Source organism: Erithacus rubecula, assembly GCF_903797595.1.
Source record: "Erithacus rubecula genome assembly, chromosome: 6".
Classification (NCBI taxonomy): domain Eukaryota; kingdom Metazoa; phylum Chordata; class Aves; order Passeriformes; family Muscicapidae; genus Erithacus; species Erithacus rubecula.
In genome coordinates this window covers 5,864,080-5,885,633 of record NC_136688.1, presented here as the reverse complement: position 1 = coordinate 5,885,633, position 21,554 = coordinate 5,864,080, and the positions used below count along the sequence as shown (strand labels likewise).

At 37.2% G+C, this 21,554-nt stretch overlaps 1 protein-coding gene across 4 annotated transcripts in view; it reads right to left on the bottom strand.

Moving 5' to 3' along the window:
- The window catches only part of PIK3C2A (phosphatidylinositol-4-phosphate 3-kinase catalytic subunit type 2 alpha), a 49,986-nt gene that overhangs the window by 3,118 nt on the left and 25,314 nt on the right, over positions 1 to 21,554 (bottom strand). For all 4 annotated transcript variants that reach the window (XM_079307897.1, XM_079307900.1, XM_079307899.1 and 1 more), the window contains exons 9-32: positions 20,228 to 20,371; positions 18,205 to 18,247; positions 17,902 to 18,115; positions 17,691 to 17,813; positions 16,100 to 16,267; positions 13,787 to 13,895; positions 12,914 to 13,056; positions 12,097 to 12,285; positions 11,534 to 11,627; positions 11,183 to 11,277; positions 10,676 to 10,856; positions 10,067 to 10,171; positions 8,925 to 9,017; positions 8,551 to 8,680; positions 6,994 to 7,130; positions 6,164 to 6,333; positions 5,740 to 5,896; positions 5,210 to 5,319; positions 3,851 to 4,058; positions 1,957 to 2,081; positions 1,428 to 1,545; positions 1,254 to 1,335; positions 740 to 849; positions 377 to 502 (exon numbers count right to left, since the gene is read on the bottom strand). In XM_079307897.1, the coding sequence (XP_079164023.1) occupies positions 377 to 502; positions 740 to 849; positions 1,254 to 1,335; positions 1,428 to 1,545; positions 1,957 to 2,081; positions 3,851 to 4,058; positions 5,210 to 5,319; positions 5,740 to 5,896; positions 6,164 to 6,333; positions 6,994 to 7,130; positions 8,551 to 8,680; positions 8,925 to 9,017; positions 10,067 to 10,171; positions 10,676 to 10,856; positions 11,183 to 11,277; positions 11,534 to 11,627; positions 12,097 to 12,285; positions 12,914 to 13,056; positions 13,787 to 13,895; positions 16,100 to 16,267; positions 17,691 to 17,813; positions 17,902 to 18,115; positions 18,205 to 18,247; positions 20,228 to 20,371 (3,174 nt within the window). The remainder of the gene's footprint in view (positions 1 to 376; positions 503 to 739; positions 850 to 1,253; positions 1,336 to 1,427; positions 1,546 to 1,956; positions 2,082 to 3,850; positions 4,059 to 5,209; positions 5,320 to 5,739; positions 5,897 to 6,163; positions 6,334 to 6,993; positions 7,131 to 8,550; positions 8,681 to 8,924; positions 9,018 to 10,066; positions 10,172 to 10,675; positions 10,857 to 11,182; positions 11,278 to 11,533; positions 11,628 to 12,096; positions 12,286 to 12,913; positions 13,057 to 13,786; positions 13,896 to 16,099; positions 16,268 to 17,690; positions 17,814 to 17,901; positions 18,116 to 18,204; positions 18,248 to 20,227; positions 20,372 to 21,554) is intronic.

Sequence of the window (21,554 nt, the reverse complement as noted above, 5' to 3'; positions counted from 1 at the left end):
AGACATCCCTATTTTATTTCATGCTCCCAATATTAAGTGTTTAAAATGACCAAAGTACTATTTACACGCCAAGACTTCTGAATTCATTTTTCTCCACTTCATCAGTCAGTGAATCCAAGGCAGGGGGATTTTTAGTTTTAAGATTCATTACCCTCTCCACATCACTCCTCAGAGTCAGTCTAAGGAATTTCTGCTTCTTGTAATAACACACTGACCCACTCAGTTGCTTTATATTTAAACAGGGCACAAAGTTTTTAAAAGCAGTTCCTTTTCCATTTATGCATATTCACAGATTTTTTTAGACAATATTTTAATTCCTGCTTAGAATTAGAGATTACAGTAAGCTATAGCAAGTGATTACATAAATCTAACTTGCCATTTCATTGAAAGTTGGGTTCCTTGTCTTCCGGGAGATTTTGGTTTTGCGTTTGGATGTTTTGTGCGTGTCCGGAAGCAAATAGGTTTTCACATAGGGATTTGGATCTGCACCATCTTCTGTAACCTACAGCCAAAGAAACAAGGCAAGTTAGAAAACTAATTAGTGCATAACTATTAGTGTATTTTTTTTCAAGTGTCTAGACTTTGCAATCAACCTAATCAAAAGCAGCAGTTAATTAAGCAGGCAGTTGGAAAATTTAGAGGAAAAGAGAGACTTTCATTGTTCCTGCATCAATCTAAGTCAAGATGGTAATTAAGAAAATGGAAAGTTTTTGGCAGTGAGTGCAGTATCTCCACTTACCAGGTCTTTGATGTGCATCACCATGACAAAGAGAGTGCTATTTCTATAGGATATGGATAGCTTCACTTCTCCTCCCACTTTGCCTGAGGTAGGACTTGATGGACTTGTATCTGAAATAACAGACAATTATTTCTTCTGTAATATTGGTACTTGTTCATCACTACTACACTGACTTACCACATATACAAAAAATACAAGCCCTAGACCAAGTTCAGTTCCTGATTCTATTTCTAGTTCTCTAACAAGGGCAAGTTTTTGCATTCTCTTGCAAGAACCAGCTTGGAGGTTTGGAGTGAAAACCTGAATAATTCAGTCAAGCCATAAATAAGCCCAAGTGATCACATACACTACTGCAATTTTTGCTATATATGTCCTTGAAACTGTATGAAGGTGCACTTGAAAGACAACAATGCAATTTTCAATGAGAGAAAACTACAGTTAAGTAAAAAACATTTCAAAGATTCACACTATAAATGTGTCATTCTATATCATCCAATTTATAAACATCCCTTACCTGCAGGTCTGGCTATTCCATCTATTCCTTCCACTTTGTCATCACGAAGTAATGGATGGAAAAAAGTATAAACAAGATCACACTAAATTTGGAAGAAATGTTACATGTTAGTTAAAGTGTTAAAAAGCACCAAAATTCAAAAACTTGCATTTGATTTAAATTATGTGTACTCACTTCTGCCACTTCTGGAGAACTGTTCATCAGGCTCTGTATGTAGCTGTTGAGCTCCACTTTCCTTTTGGCTGCTACATCTTTGATATGTGTTCTTCCCAGAACCATCTTATTAGGAAAGCTACATGAGAAGAACACAAGAGTTTTCAGTTAATTAATCAGAAGTGAGTATAGTAGGATTCCATTGTTATTTCTATCCTGAGTGCTGACAGTTTTTGTGTTGGTTTTTTTGTTGGTTTTTTGGTTTTTTTTTTTTGCCAATTCAGAGTGGAAACAGCATGCCAATAAGTTATGACACTCCAGAAAGGCAAGGAAATGTTTACAGGTAATTATTATATGTAATATGACACACAGACCAAAACACTGAAATGCTCCTCTGGATCTCCTTACAGAGAGACAACTGTTTTCTCCCTTTATCACCAACTTTGAGGTCTAGTTTGCCCCTCAGCAGTTTTGTCTTCATTTCTTCCTCCACCTAGCTGGGAGCAGTTTTGTTGCTTTTGTAGTAGTGATGAGCAAGTTAGGAACATACCCAGGTAACTTCCAAAGAGGAAAGAGAATGCCAAGTTTGTTGTGGAGCTCCTGGAACTCATCAAATGTTCGGAAGACAAACGTTGGCTCAACTTGCCCTTCTCTCAAAACTCTCACTACATAGATCTGCCCAAAACACAAAAATAAAAGTAGCTTATATACAAATATTATAAAATTACTAAACAACAATTTTCTTCACATTCAACTCTTTCTCCTACAGTAATCAATCATTCTCTTGAATGCCTATGCCATTATTATATCCCTTATTCACAGAAGAGTTAGAATTATGAATAGCCCTTAATGCAGAGTAACATCACATGATCTTCCCATAAGGTAGAGCCACAGCTGAGAGGAGGATGATGATGGTAGGTAAGGCTGAGCTGTGCACATTCTCCCTTTGAAGCCTCACTGGAAGTTCATACCAGGTATACAAAATGTTAACACTGGTGCAGGATTACAGAGACATGTATCTGTGGAGTCAGAATTACCACAGAATCTTTCAGGTGTATTTTTTTCAATTTAATTTCCTCTTGGTTCTAAAGGATTCCACCTTTAAAGTGATAATTTGATGGGAGGATTCAAGTGCACTGCATTATACAAAAAGAATTTTTCAAAGTATTGTGGGTGCAGTCCCAGGACACATTCACATTATTCAAGAGAAATGAAGTTTGAGAGCTGTATAGAAAATTCACTTCAGCAGCCTCATTTTATGGGTAGAGGAGTTAAACTTATAACATATAATTTAATTCCAAAAATCTAGACAGAATCTAGACCATCCTAACAGTTTCCTGGAAGAGGTGAAGCTATTTTGGCTTAGACCAGGAGTACTCAAATACATTTATTATACAGTGATTCAGTACAAAGCTCTTCACTTCCAGCATTAGTCAGATTTGTTCTACCCTCCCTTGCTGGTGTCTTACCAGATTAAGACATTTACAGCAAACACAGCTTGGAATGAGACACACATTTGCATCTATCAATATAGCTCACTTTATAAAAAAGTTCAGGACAATGTAATTTGAGCTGTACTGCAGCTGTACTCCAGCCCAGCAAATAGCAGTAGAGAAATAAAACAACTAAACAAAATTGGAGAAGGTTGCACATGTGCATAGGAATACAAACATTAAGTCTCAAGGTGTAACCCAGATCTATTAAAATCCTGATGGCAAATTGCAATAGTTGGTGCCTCTAGTAAGACTAGGAGTGCAAATGTGCAATTAGTACAGGGAACAAGTCTTTTACTTAGGAGGAACAGATCAAACTTTAATGCAAGGTCAGACCAAAACCAGAATGTCTGATTTAAAGACTCCTACTCAGGAAGGAGCCATTTTACAGAAGGCAGCTACATAAAAGGCCATCAACATGACTCAAATTCCTGTATTCTAAAATAATTTCCACCAACACTACTTCTGCCCTTTCTATTTCATTCTAGATGAATTTTAAGAGGTGTTTTCATTTTGAAGAATATTATGGGATGCTAGAAATGGCAGTCTGTACTCAAGCAGTGCTGTTGCTGGTTTACCCTGGCCAGCAGCTCAGCACCCACACAGCTGCTTGTTCATTCCCACCCCCTCAGCAGTGGGACAGAACAAGAGCAAGAGTGAGAAGATATGTGGGCTGGGATGAGACAGTCCACAGTCCTGGGGCAGGAAGGTGATGCAAGACAATCACTACTGCCCACAAGCAGATCCATGCTCAGCCAGGTCCCAAACAGCCACTTTGGAAGACAACCCTCTCCCATCTCCTGTCTTCCTCCCCCATGCCTGTTTTTTATTGCTGACAGTGCCATTACATGCAGTGGATATCCCCTGGCTGCTTTGGGTCAGCTGTCCCTGCTGGTTGGAGGAAAAGACACTATTATGCTCCCTGAGTGGAACCAGCTCCCACATACTTACATAATGTTTATCTGGGTTGTATCTCTTCTGATAGGTGAACACAGACACTTGTTTGATTCGGCCATCTTGTTTGAGAGAATAGGTTTTAGCAGAGAAGGACAGGATGGGCTCATCATTAGAGGGCAGACCTGAGAAACGCAGCTGAGCCAAGTTGTGAATGAAGAAATTGAACTTTGTGGCAACACTGCCCAGACTGGATTCGATCAGCCTAGAAAATGTCAAAACACACAAAAGTGGTTCTGTCAGTGCCTCAGACTGAAGTCTAAGGAAAAGAAACCCTATTTCTTACTGACAAAGAAAGGGGTTTTAAGAGTGATCAATGGGCTATATCATATCAACATTTAATAGAAGACTCAGTGTCTAAACTTTGGAATAGGTTTTTATTGAAGACAAGAAGGCTTTCCAGACATGCATCCAACTCTGGACCCTGCAAGACATGGAGCTGTTGGAGCAGGTCCAGAGGAGGGCCACAGAAATTATCAGAAGGATGAACACCTCTCCTGTGAGAACAGTGTGAGAGAATGGGGATTGCTCAGACTAGAAAAGGCTCTGGGGAGATCTTACTGTGGCCTTTCACAGGAAAGCTATTCCTTCTTAAAGGGAACTTATAAAAAAGATGGGGATACATTTTTTAGCAGGACCTGTTGTGAGAGGACAAGGGACAAAGTATATGAGGATAGATCCTGATTAAATATAAGAAAGAAATTTTTTTTACAGTAGGAGCAGTAAAACACCAGAACAGGTTGCAGATGTCAGGACAGGTCTCTGAAGAAGTTCATCTAGTTGAGGATGTCCCTGCTCATTGCAGGGTGACTGGTCTTAGATGGCCTTTAAAGGTCCCTTCCTACCATAACTTTACTATGATTCTAAGTTGCAAGAGCACCAATGCAGTTTCCCCTATATATCTGAAGTACAGTAACACTTTTCTAACATGCACCAACATCTCAGTTACACTGCATGCACTCCTCCACTTACACTGGGGCATCATCCCTCCCTCCTCAGTGTGCAAAAGCACTTCTCCATGACAGAACTTCTTTACACTGCTTTCCATCATACCATTCCATCTATATTCAAAACATGAGTGTTAAACAGCCAGACAGAATTTTTTACTCTCAGAACTTTAAACCAACTTTTCACGCAAGATCATCCCTAAAATCTGTGAGGTATTCTTGCACAAGATTACTCTTTTATGGAACTGATCTTACTTCTGTAATTAACTAAAATTTTATGATTGTACAGTGTAACTGTCCAACTTGTCTGTACAAGTTTTGTTTGTGACCATCCCTAGTATGTTTTTTCCTATCAGAAATGTCCCATTAGGAGGATGATACTGGCAGATAGTTTTCCCTTATCCAATACCTCGTAAAGAAAATGGTGGCTTCTGCATCTGTTGTTTGAGGCTGGAGAGCATCCTGGACATACTTCAAATCCTGAACCCCACTTAGTTCTGGTAACCCAGAAGAAAGCATCTACAAGAAATTGAAATTTAGTTTTCATGCAATAAACCCAATATGATTTTTTACTGAAATCATTAAGACTTAGACCCTCTAATTCATTTGCAACTGCACTAAATTGCTAAATACTAATAGCAACAGACAACAATTACTTATAATCAGCAGTTATTCATTACTTCTGCTGAACTAAAAGCACTTAAAACTCTTTGCAGTGTGATTTGTGGTAGTATATTAGTTTTAAATTTTCAAGAAAGACTTAGGCAGTAAGAAAGCTTAAAAGAGTCCAAATAAAGCTTCCCAAAAAGTAGATTATATGCTTCTGGCTTTTAAAAAAAAGCCTGCATTATGAATTTCTGCAGCATAAAAAGCAGAGCTTTTAATACAACACAGCATGACAGATCTATCAAGTTTCAATTGAATGTGAAAAATGATTACCAATGACAGTAGGTTAAGGAAGAGGCTGGCATGTTTCCTTATCAAGTTGTAAGCTTGGCAACAGAGATCGACGAAGAGCTGAAAGCGAATTGTGGGCTTTTCCCCACCATTAATGACATAAGCCATATCTGATGTCAGCACAAAAGGAGCTCGATCCCTATACAAAAAGCACAGAATTCATGAGTTCATCATAAGGTCTCTTCATTGTCATGTGCTTCCTGCTGCCCTCCATCCCCACCCTGAGGCAATGATATTAAATATTCCATTAATGCCATTTCACAGGTTTGGGTTGGGTTCCTCTCCCAAGTGCTGCCTCAGGTTACACAGCACACTCACATGGTACTGGACCTACAGGAGATCTCCCAGAGCAACACTTGGAAAGAAAAGGACTTCATTCTCTACATTGGTGAGGTACAGAAAATACCTTTTAAAGCTACCAAACATTTGTGCATGTCCCAAAAACTTTCCAAAGTCGATGTGAAACATATGCCCGGTGTTCCTCAGCATTATGTTATCGTTGTGGCGGTCACAGATTCCCAGCACGTAAGTGGCTACACAGCATCCTGCACAAGAGTAGATGAAGTTTTCTGAAGCCTGGGAGGGAGAGAAAAGAAGTGAACTGAGATCAAATGTTAGTGAAAAAACATTCATGTATTCAACAGTCCATCTCAATGAGTGCAAAATCCAATCCAGGCAAAACAGACCCTAAATTTGCCTTTTTTCCCCTCAAATACCATTCTTCAAACAGTTAGCTTTGTATCTCTTGATATCCCACTTTCCAGCAAAAATGGTTATTTTGTTTTTAACATAAATAAAAGAGAAAAGAGGAGTTGAAGACAAATCACAAAACTGTGTTAGCAAAGAAAAGGGTACAAGACTTGTATTTCCAATGTATTGTAACAGCATTATAGCCCCCAAAAAATTTTAAGTTTTGAATCTGTGTGTACACAAAGAAGCCACTGCTCCTGAACTACAATTAAGAGCAGCACTATACCCCACTACCCTTTAAATTTAAGTATATTTTTTTCTATATCCAATAAAAACTCTTGATGAGAATCTTGAGAATTCATCAGGCTCCCTTCTATAGGTGGGATTTTAATTTATTCCTTTTCAAATATAGAAAAAAAATAGGTTTCTTAAACATACAAAACAAAAATTTCAAAGGAAGACCTGGAATACGAATTTCATTCTTTCATCAGATTGTACTTAGCCCTTTTAAAAGATCTTCAGAAAAGAACAGTGCTGACAAGTTACCTTTTCATACTCCTCCTCTGTAGGATTATACTTCCGCAGCCATTCAGCCAGAGGCTTGTCCTTAAAAGAACCTGTCACTCCATATTCCACTTGAATTTTCCTAAGTGTATCTGAAGCAGGAACAAGCTCTACCATGCCTTGATATGGAATAAAATAAAGTGTATTTAGCAATCTCCTTAACTTATGCTGCATTTTTATTATTATTCAGTAGAAACTTTCCTAACAATGATGAATTTTACACTCTTAGACCAACCTCCTTGAAAACCCAGTTAGGTGTAAAAAGAGCTGCATTAGTCCCCTAAGCATTTCCACAGATTAGGTTACAAAGTAAATCATGAAACATGTAGTAATCCAATTTAGCTTATGCTACTACCACTAGTTACAGCTGCTAAAATGCACTCCTAAGTTATACTTTGAATAATTAGTTTCTACCAAACTTCTTTTACTCTAAATTGGGCAAAATACTTGGATGCTGACAATTCCCACACACTGACAGTGAATTAATCTAGTAACTTGATCTTCTGTCAAGTGTTGAAACAGACCAGACAGTGGGCTTTGTATGTGGCCTTATTTCGGAGATATAATTTACTAAAAATATTTGTATAGCTAAGTCATAAAAGGAAAACATTTGGTTGATTAACAGAATTTTCCTTCATCTTGGCAAGAGCTACTAAAGGTGCATGTGTAATTTATATCCATTTGACTTTTCCCTTTTAATTTTTTGAGCACTTTAGGGGCAGCAAGAAAAAAAAAAAAGCTACATAAATCAAGTCATCATTCAGAGTAGGAGTAAAAGCCATCTGGTTCTCTAAAAAGCAAATCTTACATAAATAGAAGCTTTTTGCTTAGTTTTGCCAACCTAAATTTCCATCTTTTCCACATATTTGAGAGTTCTGGTCATGTTGTTCATCTGACTGAAGAAATACTTAAGTTGTTGTTTATCATCTTAAATATCTTTGGTTTCTATTGGCTAGACCTAGAGAATTAGCTAAAACTAGCAAAAAGCATGTTCAAGGTGCAGGACAGTATTTACACTCAGAGTTCTGTGACCTACTTGCAAACCCCAGAGACAGCCTCATATTGCCAAGGAACTTTGACCAGAATATGACACAAATTCTGGGGGATAGTGTGTGTGCATGTTAAGGGCTGGTTCAAATTTCTCTTCTTTTTGCACATTTCAGTATGAAAATGATATTCCCTGACTCAACTGCAGCAGATTCCAAACACACAGCATTTTGGTTTGCATTGGAATACGTTCACCATAATTAAAGTTTGAGAATAAGGATTGCTATGGCACCATTATTTTCTTGTGTTGCAGTAAGTGCATCAAGAGCAACCTTAGTTTTAATCACTACTGTTCATTGACAACAGAACACTCAAGAGAAGAAACACATTGTTTGGATGCCACTGAGCCATCAGGAAATTCAGAACCATTTAACTTATTACAGTCTCAAGTACTGAAGTTCCTTGTCACCTTCTGCCCAGAGGTTTTCACTACCAGTGTGACAAGAAATTGAAGGGGGGAGCAAAGATTAAAGGCAGTTTCTGGTTTAGCACCTCGGTCTTTTCCAGTTGAGAGACACTTGAAGATAACCATCCTTAGATCCAGTCCCTCCTGCAGCCAGATCTTATCCATGATCTTAATCATTTGTAAAGCTAACATATCTTGTCTTAGATCTTCTCCAACCTTAAATGGAAAAATAAAAGTTAACCAGTGACACAGTAAACTTAAAAGAGCAACAGGCTACAATTCAACTTTCACATGTGGTAGATTTTTATGTCTTATGGCTTGCTCACATATTGCTTTCTAGATACACAGCAGCAAACTTACAGAATAACTAAGCTTATTGATCTATGCTAAAATTAATTGACACCACTGAAACAGTGATTAATATCCAACTTCTTTTCTCCAATACAAATGTAAGGCCTACCTTAAACATCACATTAATTTCTTCTCCCAGCGGGTCTGCATTTATCAGTGCAACTTTGAGTGGTACTGCATTGGAGCTGAAGAAAGAACAGGCCTGCAAGGAGATTTAGTGTCAATGGTCAGAAAGGACTATTCCTGCTAGCCCAGAAAACAAGACATTCTGACAACAAGCAGGTTTGACACACAATGTGTCTATTCAGACTTTTAACATTTCAATTGTGGTGAATACGTGCTTCCTTTGAATAACGAGCCCTTTGGCTGTTATTTGTTGAATTCTTGTACAAAAGCCAACAGTGCTGCATGGTGATGTTTTATACATTCTGAAGGGAAGAGTGAATAAAACATGAATAAATATTTTATCAGCAGCTTTTTTTTTTGAAACCTAGAAGATGTATTAAAATGTCTATTCGTGTGTTTCACAGTATTTTCTCATTTATCTCCTTTCAAGTCCCTGCTCATGATTTAATGGTTACAGTAGAGAAGGAAAGTGAGATGAGCTGTCTCTCAAACACAGGATTAGCTCAAGCGTTAACAAACCTTTAGGTTTCCAGTCATGCATGATGATATAATCAAGACTGTGGTTGAGCAGATATTCTCAAACCTTGCAAAGTTCTGGAAAAATAATTCACCAGCTTCTCCTACATTATTACTTTCTGGGCCTTCACAAAAAAATAAAGCTGCCTTCCTCCCCAGCATCTCTACACAATCAGTAACAGGTAGTAACAGGTAGTTTCACATGTTTGACAGTATTTACTCACTGCTTGAACTCTATATTCTTGGTCAATTTCCTCTTAGCATTATTAATGCTCACAGGACTTTTTAATGCACTTTGAGTAGTCCCCTGCTTTGCTATAACCAGGATTGCTGGTCTCAGGAGACAGGGTCTGAAGATGTAATAAGTTATTACAGATATATGTCTATATTTTTAAACACAAGTGCCTTTGTTAGTTTTACACTGTATTTGGACCCATTCTATCTTTGCTCAGCAAATTTTGCTGCCTTATTCAATCAGCATTTTTTATTAAACCCCATCTCAACAGCATAAAGAGCTTTCAAACACTTGAAGTGATTTTTTTCATTTGTAAAAGCTTTACCTAGATGTAATTTTTACAAAAGGGTTTTGAAACCCTGAATGTGCAGTACCTTTATATTTAATTCTTTTGCCACAAGACTGGGATTGAGAGGCAAACGACATTTGTTCTTCAAGAAAAATAACTGCACACGCTCCATGCCATTCTGCAAAGCAACCTGCAGACAAAAAGAAAATTCAGCTGACATAAAACTTCTAGACAAAGTTACCCTGAAGGCACAACTTTAACCCATCAATGGCAAAGGAATACTAGAAACTACAGATGCTGGCTATACCTAAGCCTAGCAATTTAACACTCATCACACATCTTTGTGGGGTTTTTTTGACTGAACCAGATGTCAGCAACCCATCCATCAAACTGGAAGTTCTATTACCAACACAAAAATAGATCTCATTCTTCAGCATGATGAGATCATTCTTCAGCAGTAATAGGTTTAAATCCATTTCCAGTTGATCATACACAGAAACCATCCTATACTTTCTTGCCCTATCACCTCATCACCAAATATTTCAGGTTACAAACTTGACAAAAGCATCAACTTCATTAAACTTTGCAGAGCAGCAGGTTCATTAATCTTCCTATACATTTACATAAAATCTTGAGTTTAGACTAAAAAGGCAATTAAGTGGATTAGTTTTGAATTAAAAATATATATACACACCTGCCGAGCAGATCCACTCGTTTGCTTTACTTTTTCTGCTACCATTCCAAAGAGCTGTACTAGCCTGGTCTGCTTCTCCAGCTCTTCCCTGAGCCTTTTTCCACAGACTGAAAGAAAAGCTCCAAGAATTTGCTCATACCTTACACCAAACTTTGTATCATACAGTGTATCCTTAAGAAGCCTGAAATAAAGGACATAAGTTAAATTTTCCTATGGAAAATACAGCAAACAGTGCAATATTGACATATAAATATATTTTAGTGAATCAGGACTATGTATGAAGTTACTGATATACAGGATAGAAAACACAAGAAGTTCGTGCTTTGTAGAGGCACCATCTGTTCTTTCATTAAAAAAGAAACAAACCAACAACCAGGATCTAAGCACCATTCATAACAACAGTCATTGTTATGTTATTGAATGATGATGTTAAGAAGGATTTTTTGTCTGGAAATATCAATCCTGTGGCACACACATGGCCCAGCAGTGGAACAAAGAAGCCCTTACCAGTACAGGTAGTGTGCAATGCGAATGCTTCCCAGTGCCCGAGCCAAAAGAAATTTCACAAGAGCACTGTCAAGGTAGGTTTCATACTTCAATGCCTAAATAGAATGGAAATTACATAAATCAGGTCTGCATTTAATTCTTGATAAAGATTTATTTTGTTACCAATGCACAGACAGAATTACCACAAATACTTCAGACCGTCACAAAGTGATTATTTACCCAAATTGTTTCCTCTACTGTGCAGTACAGTTAGAGGCACACAGCTGCACTTCTGCCAATAGTCAGAAGCAATTCCTTTGGGTTTTCAAGAGACACAAAATTTCAGACCTCAGTGTAGGCAGAAAATCTTACCTGTACAAACTGAGGGAGGAAATCTGTTAACTCATCATCACTCAATGTCTCTATCCAGTTCACAGCTGTATTTCGTACTTCCTGATCAGCAAACCTAGAAAATCACCACAAATCCACATCAAGCTTTCTCTGTTCATGCAGAATTTTTTTTCTTACTCTTTTTTTGAGATCAGCTAGATAGAAAACCAACCATATAAAGTCATTAAAACCTCAATAAGAAACCTAAAAGTACAAAGCCCTTCGTCACATAAGATGCAATTGCACGTGCATGTTTAGGACAAGCACACTCAAAACCTCTCAAAACTCTGGCTGTATAAACTCCTGTCCTGCTGCATGTTAAACTTCAGTACCCTAACCACTGCTGCTGTGCCTTCACTACATGACTTGGCTAAGCACATCAATAAAGTAAGCACAGGGTTCTTTAAAATTTTAAAGATATTTAACTTTTCCCACAAGAAATTCAGCAGTATTTTCCCATAGAACACCATTCCAGGATCTTCTACCAAAGAACAATCATCTAATGCTGAACAAAACACAGAGTTTATTTACATTGGTTTTCTTACTTTGAATCAAGTAGTTCCAGTGCAGCTAAGGGTGATAATGGAGGCCACCGTTGAAGTAATGAATATATTTCTGGAAGACTTGCCCAGTCCCAGTGAGGGGCACTAACCAGTATTTTTGGTAAGCTATTAGGATGGCTATGACAATAATGTCTCTTCTCCCACAAAAATTCTTTATCTTCTTTTGACAGCCTGCAGACAAGAACATTTCAGTTTATAATGCACATGACAAACCATCACTGGAATAACCCCAATGCCACTGACTGTTGTATTCATACAGATATTCACACAGAATGGAATGACATTCAAATTACTCTTTCCTCCACAAAAGTCAAAACAAGAAGCCAAATAAAGTCTCATACATTAAGGAAACATTTGTTCAAGTCTATGAGCAGGACAAAATTAAAATAAATACTTAATTCTAGTATAAGCTGAAATAAACCAAAACCATCTAAGTTTGATGCAGATGAGTAAGAAAGGCTGCCAGAAAAGCTTCCATGGAACATGAACACTGCTGAGACTGCCATGCTCCCTGGAACTGAGAAACTGCCAAGCAGGAACAGGTGACTATAACAGGCAGGCAAAGGGCACCAGTCTTGCAGCAAGAAACTATTATAGCACCAGCCATGGAAAGCAGAAGGAAAATCATTGTCAGCACCATGATTTCATATGTTTAATTCGATCTCTTGTTTAAGTCTCTACAGGTCTTCAAAACATAAAACAAACAAGAATCACAGAAACTTAAGAATATTAAGCATTCTATACCCTAGCTACAAATTGTCATGTGCAACAAGAGCCCAGCTGGAAGAGAAGGACGTACCCAATGGTGCTGTCCTTGGAGAGAATGGCAAGGAGACGTTCCCTCAATGGTTTTTCTAAAGTTTCCACAGAATGATGTACAGTAGTCTTTGCAGCTTGAGGCATTTTATATTCAATATCAAAAGCATGGGATGGGAAGTCAATCTGAAAAAAAAGAAAAAAAAAAAAAAAAAAAGAAAAAAGCTGATGCAAATCCTTAAGTAAAGGAAGCTCACCCTTCCAGCAATCCCAGATGTTTGGGGATCTGAACTCCTTAGTTCTACAAGTGCAACAGTCCCCAGATACTGTTTGCTGAATACTTATTTCCATTTCAATTTTTCTACATGACCAAATGTACAGCTGTGTTATTGCACAATGCAGTGGCTGGAGCACTGCTCAGAAGAGAAGTGAGAATGCTTAGAGCAGAGACAATCACAGAACTGTTCTACCCACACCAGTGGTTTGCACCCAACCACCCACTCAGGCCCTGTGTTGGGACTGCTGAGCCATGCCTAGTCAGGAACCTTCTCTTTGGAGGGAAATTTGAACCCTGAATTGAGAAAGAGAGGTGCTTATGTTCTGTAAAGGAGCTAGAATTGCAAATGTTTGTATCCAGACAACTTGCTTTTAAAAACATTCTCTTCCAGTACTGACAGCATATAATGCCAAAACACTTCTGTTTTCTCTTACTTCCAGAAAGTTACTCAATAACAGAATTGCAGAGATTTCCAGGAGTTTCCCATTCTTTGCCCTTCCACTTTAGTAATCACTATTCTATACTGACTTTCAAATATTACTTAGCAGTAGTTTCCCTCTCCCCAAAACCTGCATCTAATCTGACTTACAAGTCACAATATTTAAACAAAGCATCAAGTAAATCAGAATTATGTATAACCTGCAATACTATTCTTTCCATATTTCCTTTCTTATTGGCCACCCCTGACACATGATGAGGATGTGATGAGGTCCACAGTTGCAACAGCTTTGTCCCACAAGTTAACAATCTGAGAAAAGAACATATACAGGCTATTAGTACCATAGTCTGCTTACTTCACAAGATATTAGTTGATAAATTTGATAAATTCATTTACACATTTTCACTGGCTGTTGTCTGTACTTTGCTTTAAAGGGCTGCACAGAACTTTTAGGTGGAAAAGGCAAAGAAAAAAGTTCAGTGTTGATTTAATTGACACAGATAAATCAGGTGCTCCCTGTTCTTTAAGCCAGAAAAGGAATACTTTTGCCTTCTGAGAAAAAAACTGAACACAAACACACACACACACACACACACACTGTTCTTAGCTTCTAGAAAAAAGGCCCAGGCATATGAATCTTGCAGGCATCACCATTTGCTTGGACTTCCCACATTATCAAATTCTGCAAGGGCATATCAAATGACAAATGGCATTTGGCAGTGTATTCCCAACATTAATACCATTTCCAAATGTAGTGAGGCACAACTGAAGACACTCTACAAATCATTCAAGTGTTGAATGTTAAGTACAGAAAACTTCTATCAGTCTTTTAAAATCAAAATGTTGCTCAAAAGATTACTTGAAGGACAAGCCTTAAGTATATTTTGAAAGACATTTTAGGGTTTATATGTATTTCAAATAAATAACAGATTGTTTTATAAAATTATTTATTAACTAGGAGCTTACCATGCCAATAAAGATTACCAAATTGTGCCACTAAAGCACAACTGAACAGCTTCTCCTTTTTAATAATTCCCCAATTTAACACAGTTGCCACAGCCTTCTGTCTCATCCACAAGTAATGACATTTTAAGCCACTCCACATGCACTTCAGCAGAAGGAATTTTAACTTGGCCATGGATTCTTCCAAAACACATACATTACCAGTTTTGTTCTCCTTATATTTCAGTTAGTTTCAAGTCTTAGCTCCTGCCTGCCATTGATGCTATTTTCAACTGTAACTGGAATATTTGGCCACCAGCTTTAATTACCTAGGTCTGGATTTAATATATGTGGACTGCAAGTGGGTTTTACCACTGAGCATCTCTACAGCTGCTACTTGCAGTCCACTCAGCAAGCTCAGGCACAACACACACCATTGTAGTGCTCTGCATAAACAGAAAAAACAGTTTTCTCCCCTACTAACTCCTATGAGAACACCATGAAGACAAAATAAATTTGCAATTCTTATCAAAAGTTGTGTTTTCAAATAATGTGGAACATGATATTTAGATAGGAGACTGAAATGCAGCATTCAGACAGAAGGTTGAAATAAGCATCATTTATGAAAAGAAATCCAAGCTTTGGTGGAGATTGAAAGCAGCTGCAGGCCATCTTTGCAATGCAGGAAATCCTAAACTCTGTGATACCCTCAAGCTGCTGGAATCATCACCACACAAAAGAGAAAGCAGAACAAGCAAAGTCAAATCCAGAACCAGAGGATGCAAAGCACACAGAACAGCCACAAGCAACACAGAGCATTAACTGCCCAGGAAAGGTGTGGCTGCCTTTCTGCAGCCTTGCTTGACTATCTAAACTTCCAGTAAGACCTAGAAGACAGCAGCACACATAAATAGGAAACCTTAAGTGTAAATGCAGAAGCTGTTTTGCAATGTTGTGATCGCTTCTGCAATGTGATGTGTAATTTGGGCACCTGTGGTTCAAGCCTGCTGGTTCATGTCTCACTGAGTAGCTGCCCAAGTGATAAGCATTTTGGAATGCACTTTGTAATCAAAGTTGGAAGAACAAAGCAACTTGAACCAATCCAGAAACACTCAGCTTAGGAAAGTTACAGCAGGCTTTTCATTCTTAGAGAAAAACATATAAATCCAGTAGCTACATTTGAAGGAAAGCCAGCTCAAACCAGGAATATGCTGCAAATTTAACACACTTGCTAATTATCTCTTTATTTTAATTACTTAAAATAAATCCATCTCAATCAAAAGGAATAATTTTAGAATATTCTGTGCTGAAATCATCCAAACAATATTCAAGTTCCACCAGCAGTAAAGTTTTTTTGGCAGCTAGATGGAAATCCTACAACACAGGACCACATTTTGTCTTCTATTTAATGAAATGTATTTTTCCTGTATTAGTATAGTTCACAATCCTTACCTTTATCATGTCCCATTATATTCAATATCAGAGAGGCAATTTCTAGAGTTATGGGTGTGGAGGAAGCTCTACACAGAGCAAATCATATTGATAACCTTACCCATGTTTTGGATACTTACCGCCTAAAATCAAAGAGAGGTAGAGAAACCTGACCCAAATTTTCTGGGCCCTTTCTCTGCTTATTTGAGTCAGGGGAACTCCCACTACTTTGACTTAGGATTCCAAACAAAGTCAGACACAAGACTGATTCCAAAGGCAACTGTGAAATCTGGATGGGGAAAATTATTCTATAAAATAGAAGTATTAAAAATAAGTCAGTTAGAAAAAAGGCAGCAGTTAGTAAGTTACAGGCTTATCCATATAATCCATTTATTCTTCTCGTTTTCAAAAACTCAATTAACATTGAAGAACAAGTGTTAAATATCCATGCAATCATACTTCATTTCATCTCCCACACCAATAGTTTGTAAAACCTGCTAAATTACACTTCTGCACTGTATTCACATTTGGAACAACCCTTTTCAATCTCTGTCTATTAAATCACATTCCTTGCACAGAATTGACCTGTCCAGCATAACCAGTTTTCCCACTCCACTCACTAGGAAGGGCACACAGAAATCCATGTTAGCCACCTCCTAATTTTTCAGATTGAAAGGGTCAGCTGACAATAGTTTCCCATACAAATGGAAGAGCCTATTAAGAATTACTGAAAATTAAATTGTAAATTGTAAAAACCTATAAAGCAAGCAGCTGAGGAGTATACACCTCACTGAGCTATTCAAGCTTCCACTTATGTTTACACTGTTTTTACTGCCTAAAAATGTTTTTTCAGTTTGATTTCTCTGTAAAACATGACAATTGCACTATAAAGCACTACACTGTTGTCAGCAGCTTTTAAGCAATCTAGCAGACCTTTCACTGTAACATGGTACTTGCCAGCAAAAAATCTGACAATTAATCCCTCACATCACTGGGGAAAAAAAAAGGTAGTTGGAGTGCTCTCTGAAGGCAGGTGTTCTAGAAACTCTCATTGCTGGTCTGAAATAATTTGTTCACCACAAACTTCCAGGGTATTCCTTAGGGTCTAGCTCTGACCTCTAGAAACACAGTCAGGAGAGTGGATATGGGGCACATGGAGCTCACATGATGCTTCAGCTATGACAGGCTGCCTGATAACCCAAGAGGCAGAGATTAAGCTGTGCACAGATAATGAAAAATGTTCCCCTTTCAGTTATCAGATACCACCTGCCATTATCTCCCTATCTTTTCTCTGCATGCTCTTCCTTCTTCCTTTCTACCCTCTGCATTTGGTACAAAAATTGATTCAACATTCATGTTAGTAAAAGTGAGTTGCTTTTCCTTTCCATTTACATAAATTGAGCAGTACATACAAGCAAGCTTTATTCTTTAATTCCTCTTAAAGCAGCACAAGCCATTCCCATTGCAAGGAATATTATGACCTTCCCAACCCCCTGTAATTGTATGCTACAAACATATTAGCACAGGGTACTAGTCCAGCATTTCCATTCCCCCTTTTAAAATGAGTACTGAAACACCATTTGGAAAAATATTTCTGACTTTGATCAGTAAATTATTCTTTGGATGCTTGAAATGGAATTAGAACAAAGAGTTGCTTGAATGACTGACTGTATTCAGCAACTAGCTAAAACAAAACATTTTATTGAATTTTAACAGGCTAAAGTCACTTACAGTTCATCCCATTTAATCAAGTAGAAGAAGCTCTTGTATGTGCCAACCCTCTTGGACTGAACAGGTTTGAACAGATCTTTTCCATTATGGGTCAGAGAACAAATCAAGTAGTATTTTTCATAACTGGACAAGGAAAAAAAATTTAAACATAAAAAAAACCATAGAAGCAAAAAAAAAAAAAAAAAAATCTGTAAGAGGGTGAGTCACTTACTTTGACACCCAACCAGAAGAAATTCCATGAGCAGCAAATATTGTGAATTGGAGATGTTCTGTGGCAGTCCAAGCTTCCTTGGTACTCTTACTCTCATCTGGAGAAATTGCTGCTGAGCTGCTACAGGAATTTGTGTGGAGCTGCAGAAGGGCCTCAACTGCTCTTGTTAACTGGTCTATGCTCACTTTCAGAGGGTTTTCAGGCTGCAGTGAACCTAAATGATAATTTATTTTGAATGCATTTCTTCCCAAATTAGCCACCTCAAAACAGTTTTTAAATAAAAATTGAAGAAGCTTTACTCACCAGAGGGGCTCTTGCTATTGTCATCACCACATTTTAAGGACACCTACACAATAAAATCAGAGGAAATTTCAATACTTAAAACCCATATCAATTTTCCATGGCTATTAAGTATCTTACACAGAAATTATGAAGTATGTGATTTAGGCTCATTTAAGTTTATCTAACACACCTTTTCACTCAAAGTTCCTCAAGAGTTAACTAACAGCACCACAATTTCCATATGATGCAGCAACTATTCACCAACTTTAAAAGTTCATTTTTTGTCAAATCAACTGTTTTGACATTCTTTAGGAAGTCCAAAAAGACACAGTACATTGGAATATTGCTCAGGATAATCTAACTCCTCTGGGTAGAGAGAAAACTTGCTCAGGGCTGTCATGGATGAAAGCAGAATCTCAGTAATTTAAATCTGAACAGCTTTAAACAGCTTTTTTTTTTTTCATTCTGTTTGTGGCATTTGGTAAAGTACCTTTTGCTGTCAGAATAATAAATTTACTGAATAAAAGAAATATTAAACAATTGAGAAAATGAGTAAGGACTGTTACTTTGTACAATCTTTGTTTCTTGGTCTGCTAAAATGGAATTCTCAACATGTTGCAATATCACAGCAATGTCTAGTCTCAACAAAGACTGTTGAAACCAAGAGGTGACAAACAAATCATGGGAACTTACTCCCTTCTAATCAGAAAGGGCTTCATGCCAAATTCAAGCCCTGATAAAACTAAAAATTTTAATGAAAACTAAGCTTGTGGTTTAAATCAAACCCCAGTGAACTCCTAACTTCCTTAAAAGTTTGCCACAAATGCTGCAGAAGAATGAAAGATCTCCTTAGACTTTTAGTGTGCTAATTGAGCATCTTCAACTTAAAGTTTGAATATCAAAAAATTTCACAATCTTGTAAAAAACAGTCACTTCTTCCAACCACAAAGAATTACTCTTAAAAAAATTAATCTCTTGTAAGATATTTTTGATTTCAAGATGCAACAGTCTCCAATATTTATAGCAATTTCTGAAAGCAGTCCTACATGCCTTCATACACATTACTGTGTAAGCCAATGTCCATCATTATAAATAAAACCCTGCAATTATTTTAAGTCCCACCTTTTTCAAATTCTACTGGAGCAATGTTATTTCTGGGAGCTATTTGTACACTATAATCTAATTATTTCTACAGCTTTCTCCTATCAAAAAGCAAACATGGAAAAAATATTTATATGCTGTATTTCACAATGTTGTCTTAATGTCTTCTGCACTTCTCCAAGAGAATTTTAGTTCTTGTGACAACTATATTTATCTGTCTTCTGCCCAGTATTACAAATACATCACTGAACTGATGAAGCCAAAAGCAAACAGAGCATCATGTGAATTGCCACTCTAGTAATGCAGCAGGACAACAGAAATAGCATTATATGAGATTATTTAGCTTTTTTATTTGCACACTTCTCCACTTAATGACTGTTTTTGACAACATGACTTGAGACCATCCTGCTCAAGCGAACCATTCATTGTAGGGCAGTTACATCATCAAATTCTCTGCTATTTGAGAGATTTTGGGTTTGTCCTTATGCTCAGGAATGCAGGAGCATGAGCAGTTAAGAGTTTTAAGATGCTATTGCTAGACACAAACACTACTGGGAATATACATGATATCAATTCCTCCTTTAAAGCATAACTACATTAATTTTAGACAGCACGAGCTCCTGTCAGTTCCCCTCAGTCAGATTTAGTGGCATCTGCTGTGACACAAGTTTCTAGTTAGAGAACCAGAAAACAGTACTTTAAAAGTAATTTTTAAACAGTCACTATTTAGAAAAGGAAAATATTCCCAAAGCAAGCAATTAATGCATTAACAGCAGACAGATGGCAAAAAAAATGGAAGATGTCAAGTTAAATAAACAAACAAAATCCAACTAAAAAGTCCCAACATAACCCTGACAGAACCTTTGCTGGTATTTCCAGCTACTAAAGACTGGGAAATGACATTTATCAGTTAAAATATGCAATTTATAGACTGGAAGTTTACCTCAGCATTTTTAGTCCTTGGGAGATTAACAGCCCTCCTGAGCTTCTTCACTGATTCCGTTATTGCAGGAGTCTCTACACAATCCAATGTAGAACAGATTTTTCTGACAGTCTTAATTACATGATCTACTGCTTTATGCTGGTTCTAATAAGGAATGTATGAGAGAACAGATTGATCTGATCACAATTGTGAAACCCAGTATTGCTTTAATGTTTTTTAATGAATTGCCAAGAAAATGTCACTATGAGATGCATATGCTCATTACATTAAACTGTGGTATAAAACTGGAATAAAGAAAAACCTCAATATTGAGAACTTCCTTATGAATGCCAAAAACACAGTAGCACAGATACTAGAATAGGGTGCCAGGAAACATTAGGAGGTTCCCAACCATTTTTCTATTAAATTGTTGGCAAACAATTATTTTCTAATGAGACACTAAGATCAATTTCTCTCATGGCCTAAAAAGGAGGTGCAGTTTAAAGAAGAAAATTCAATTAGTGTGAAGAAGCAGTATTTCAATTTCAGCCCTCAGAGATACAGGTTTAAATTACACTGACATTTCTACTACTTACACTACAGTACTGCTTCCATGATGGAACTAGTATTTTTTACTTCACTTTAATACACTTTTGTAGGCTACTTAAAACAAAGTTGAGCTGCTCCTAATATTCCTTCTTCTACTCCTCCAACAGAAAAAAAGTCACTTGAATGAAATCTGAATTATCCTTGGTTTCCTGGAGTTTATTTTTTAATGCAAGGAAAGCCTTCATCCAATTTTAAAGAACACATGTAGAAAATTAAATAATTGCTTCAAAATAATGGTTTACTTTTTAAAGGTTTAATGTATAGGTTTCTTTCACAATAACTTCTGAGCACTTACAATGAAATAAGAGGATTAATTATTGCAATACTGTCTTACCAAGATGTAAATTAATTTCCAACCACCACTCTCTCAGCCATATTCTCCTGCCCTTCCTACCAATGGATAGTAAAGAAACCATTTGAATCAGAAAGCTTTTATATTGAGAGTTACCTGGCAACAATTAACTGTACTGGTAAGAAAATAACCACAGGAGTCAGAAGACACTGTAAATATTTAAGCCATTCTTCCAAAGCTAACAAATTGACATGAAAAGAGAAATTTCCACTGCTGTTTTCTTCACAAGTTCTCAAATATCAATAAAAAGACAACTGATAACTTTCAAAGCATTCAGCAATGTGAAAGCAAAGCCTACATACAAATTATTTATGGATTACTCTTCTTCACCTGGATTAGCAAGCTTCAGCTACTTAATATGCAAAAGAATTCACTTCATGAAGTAAA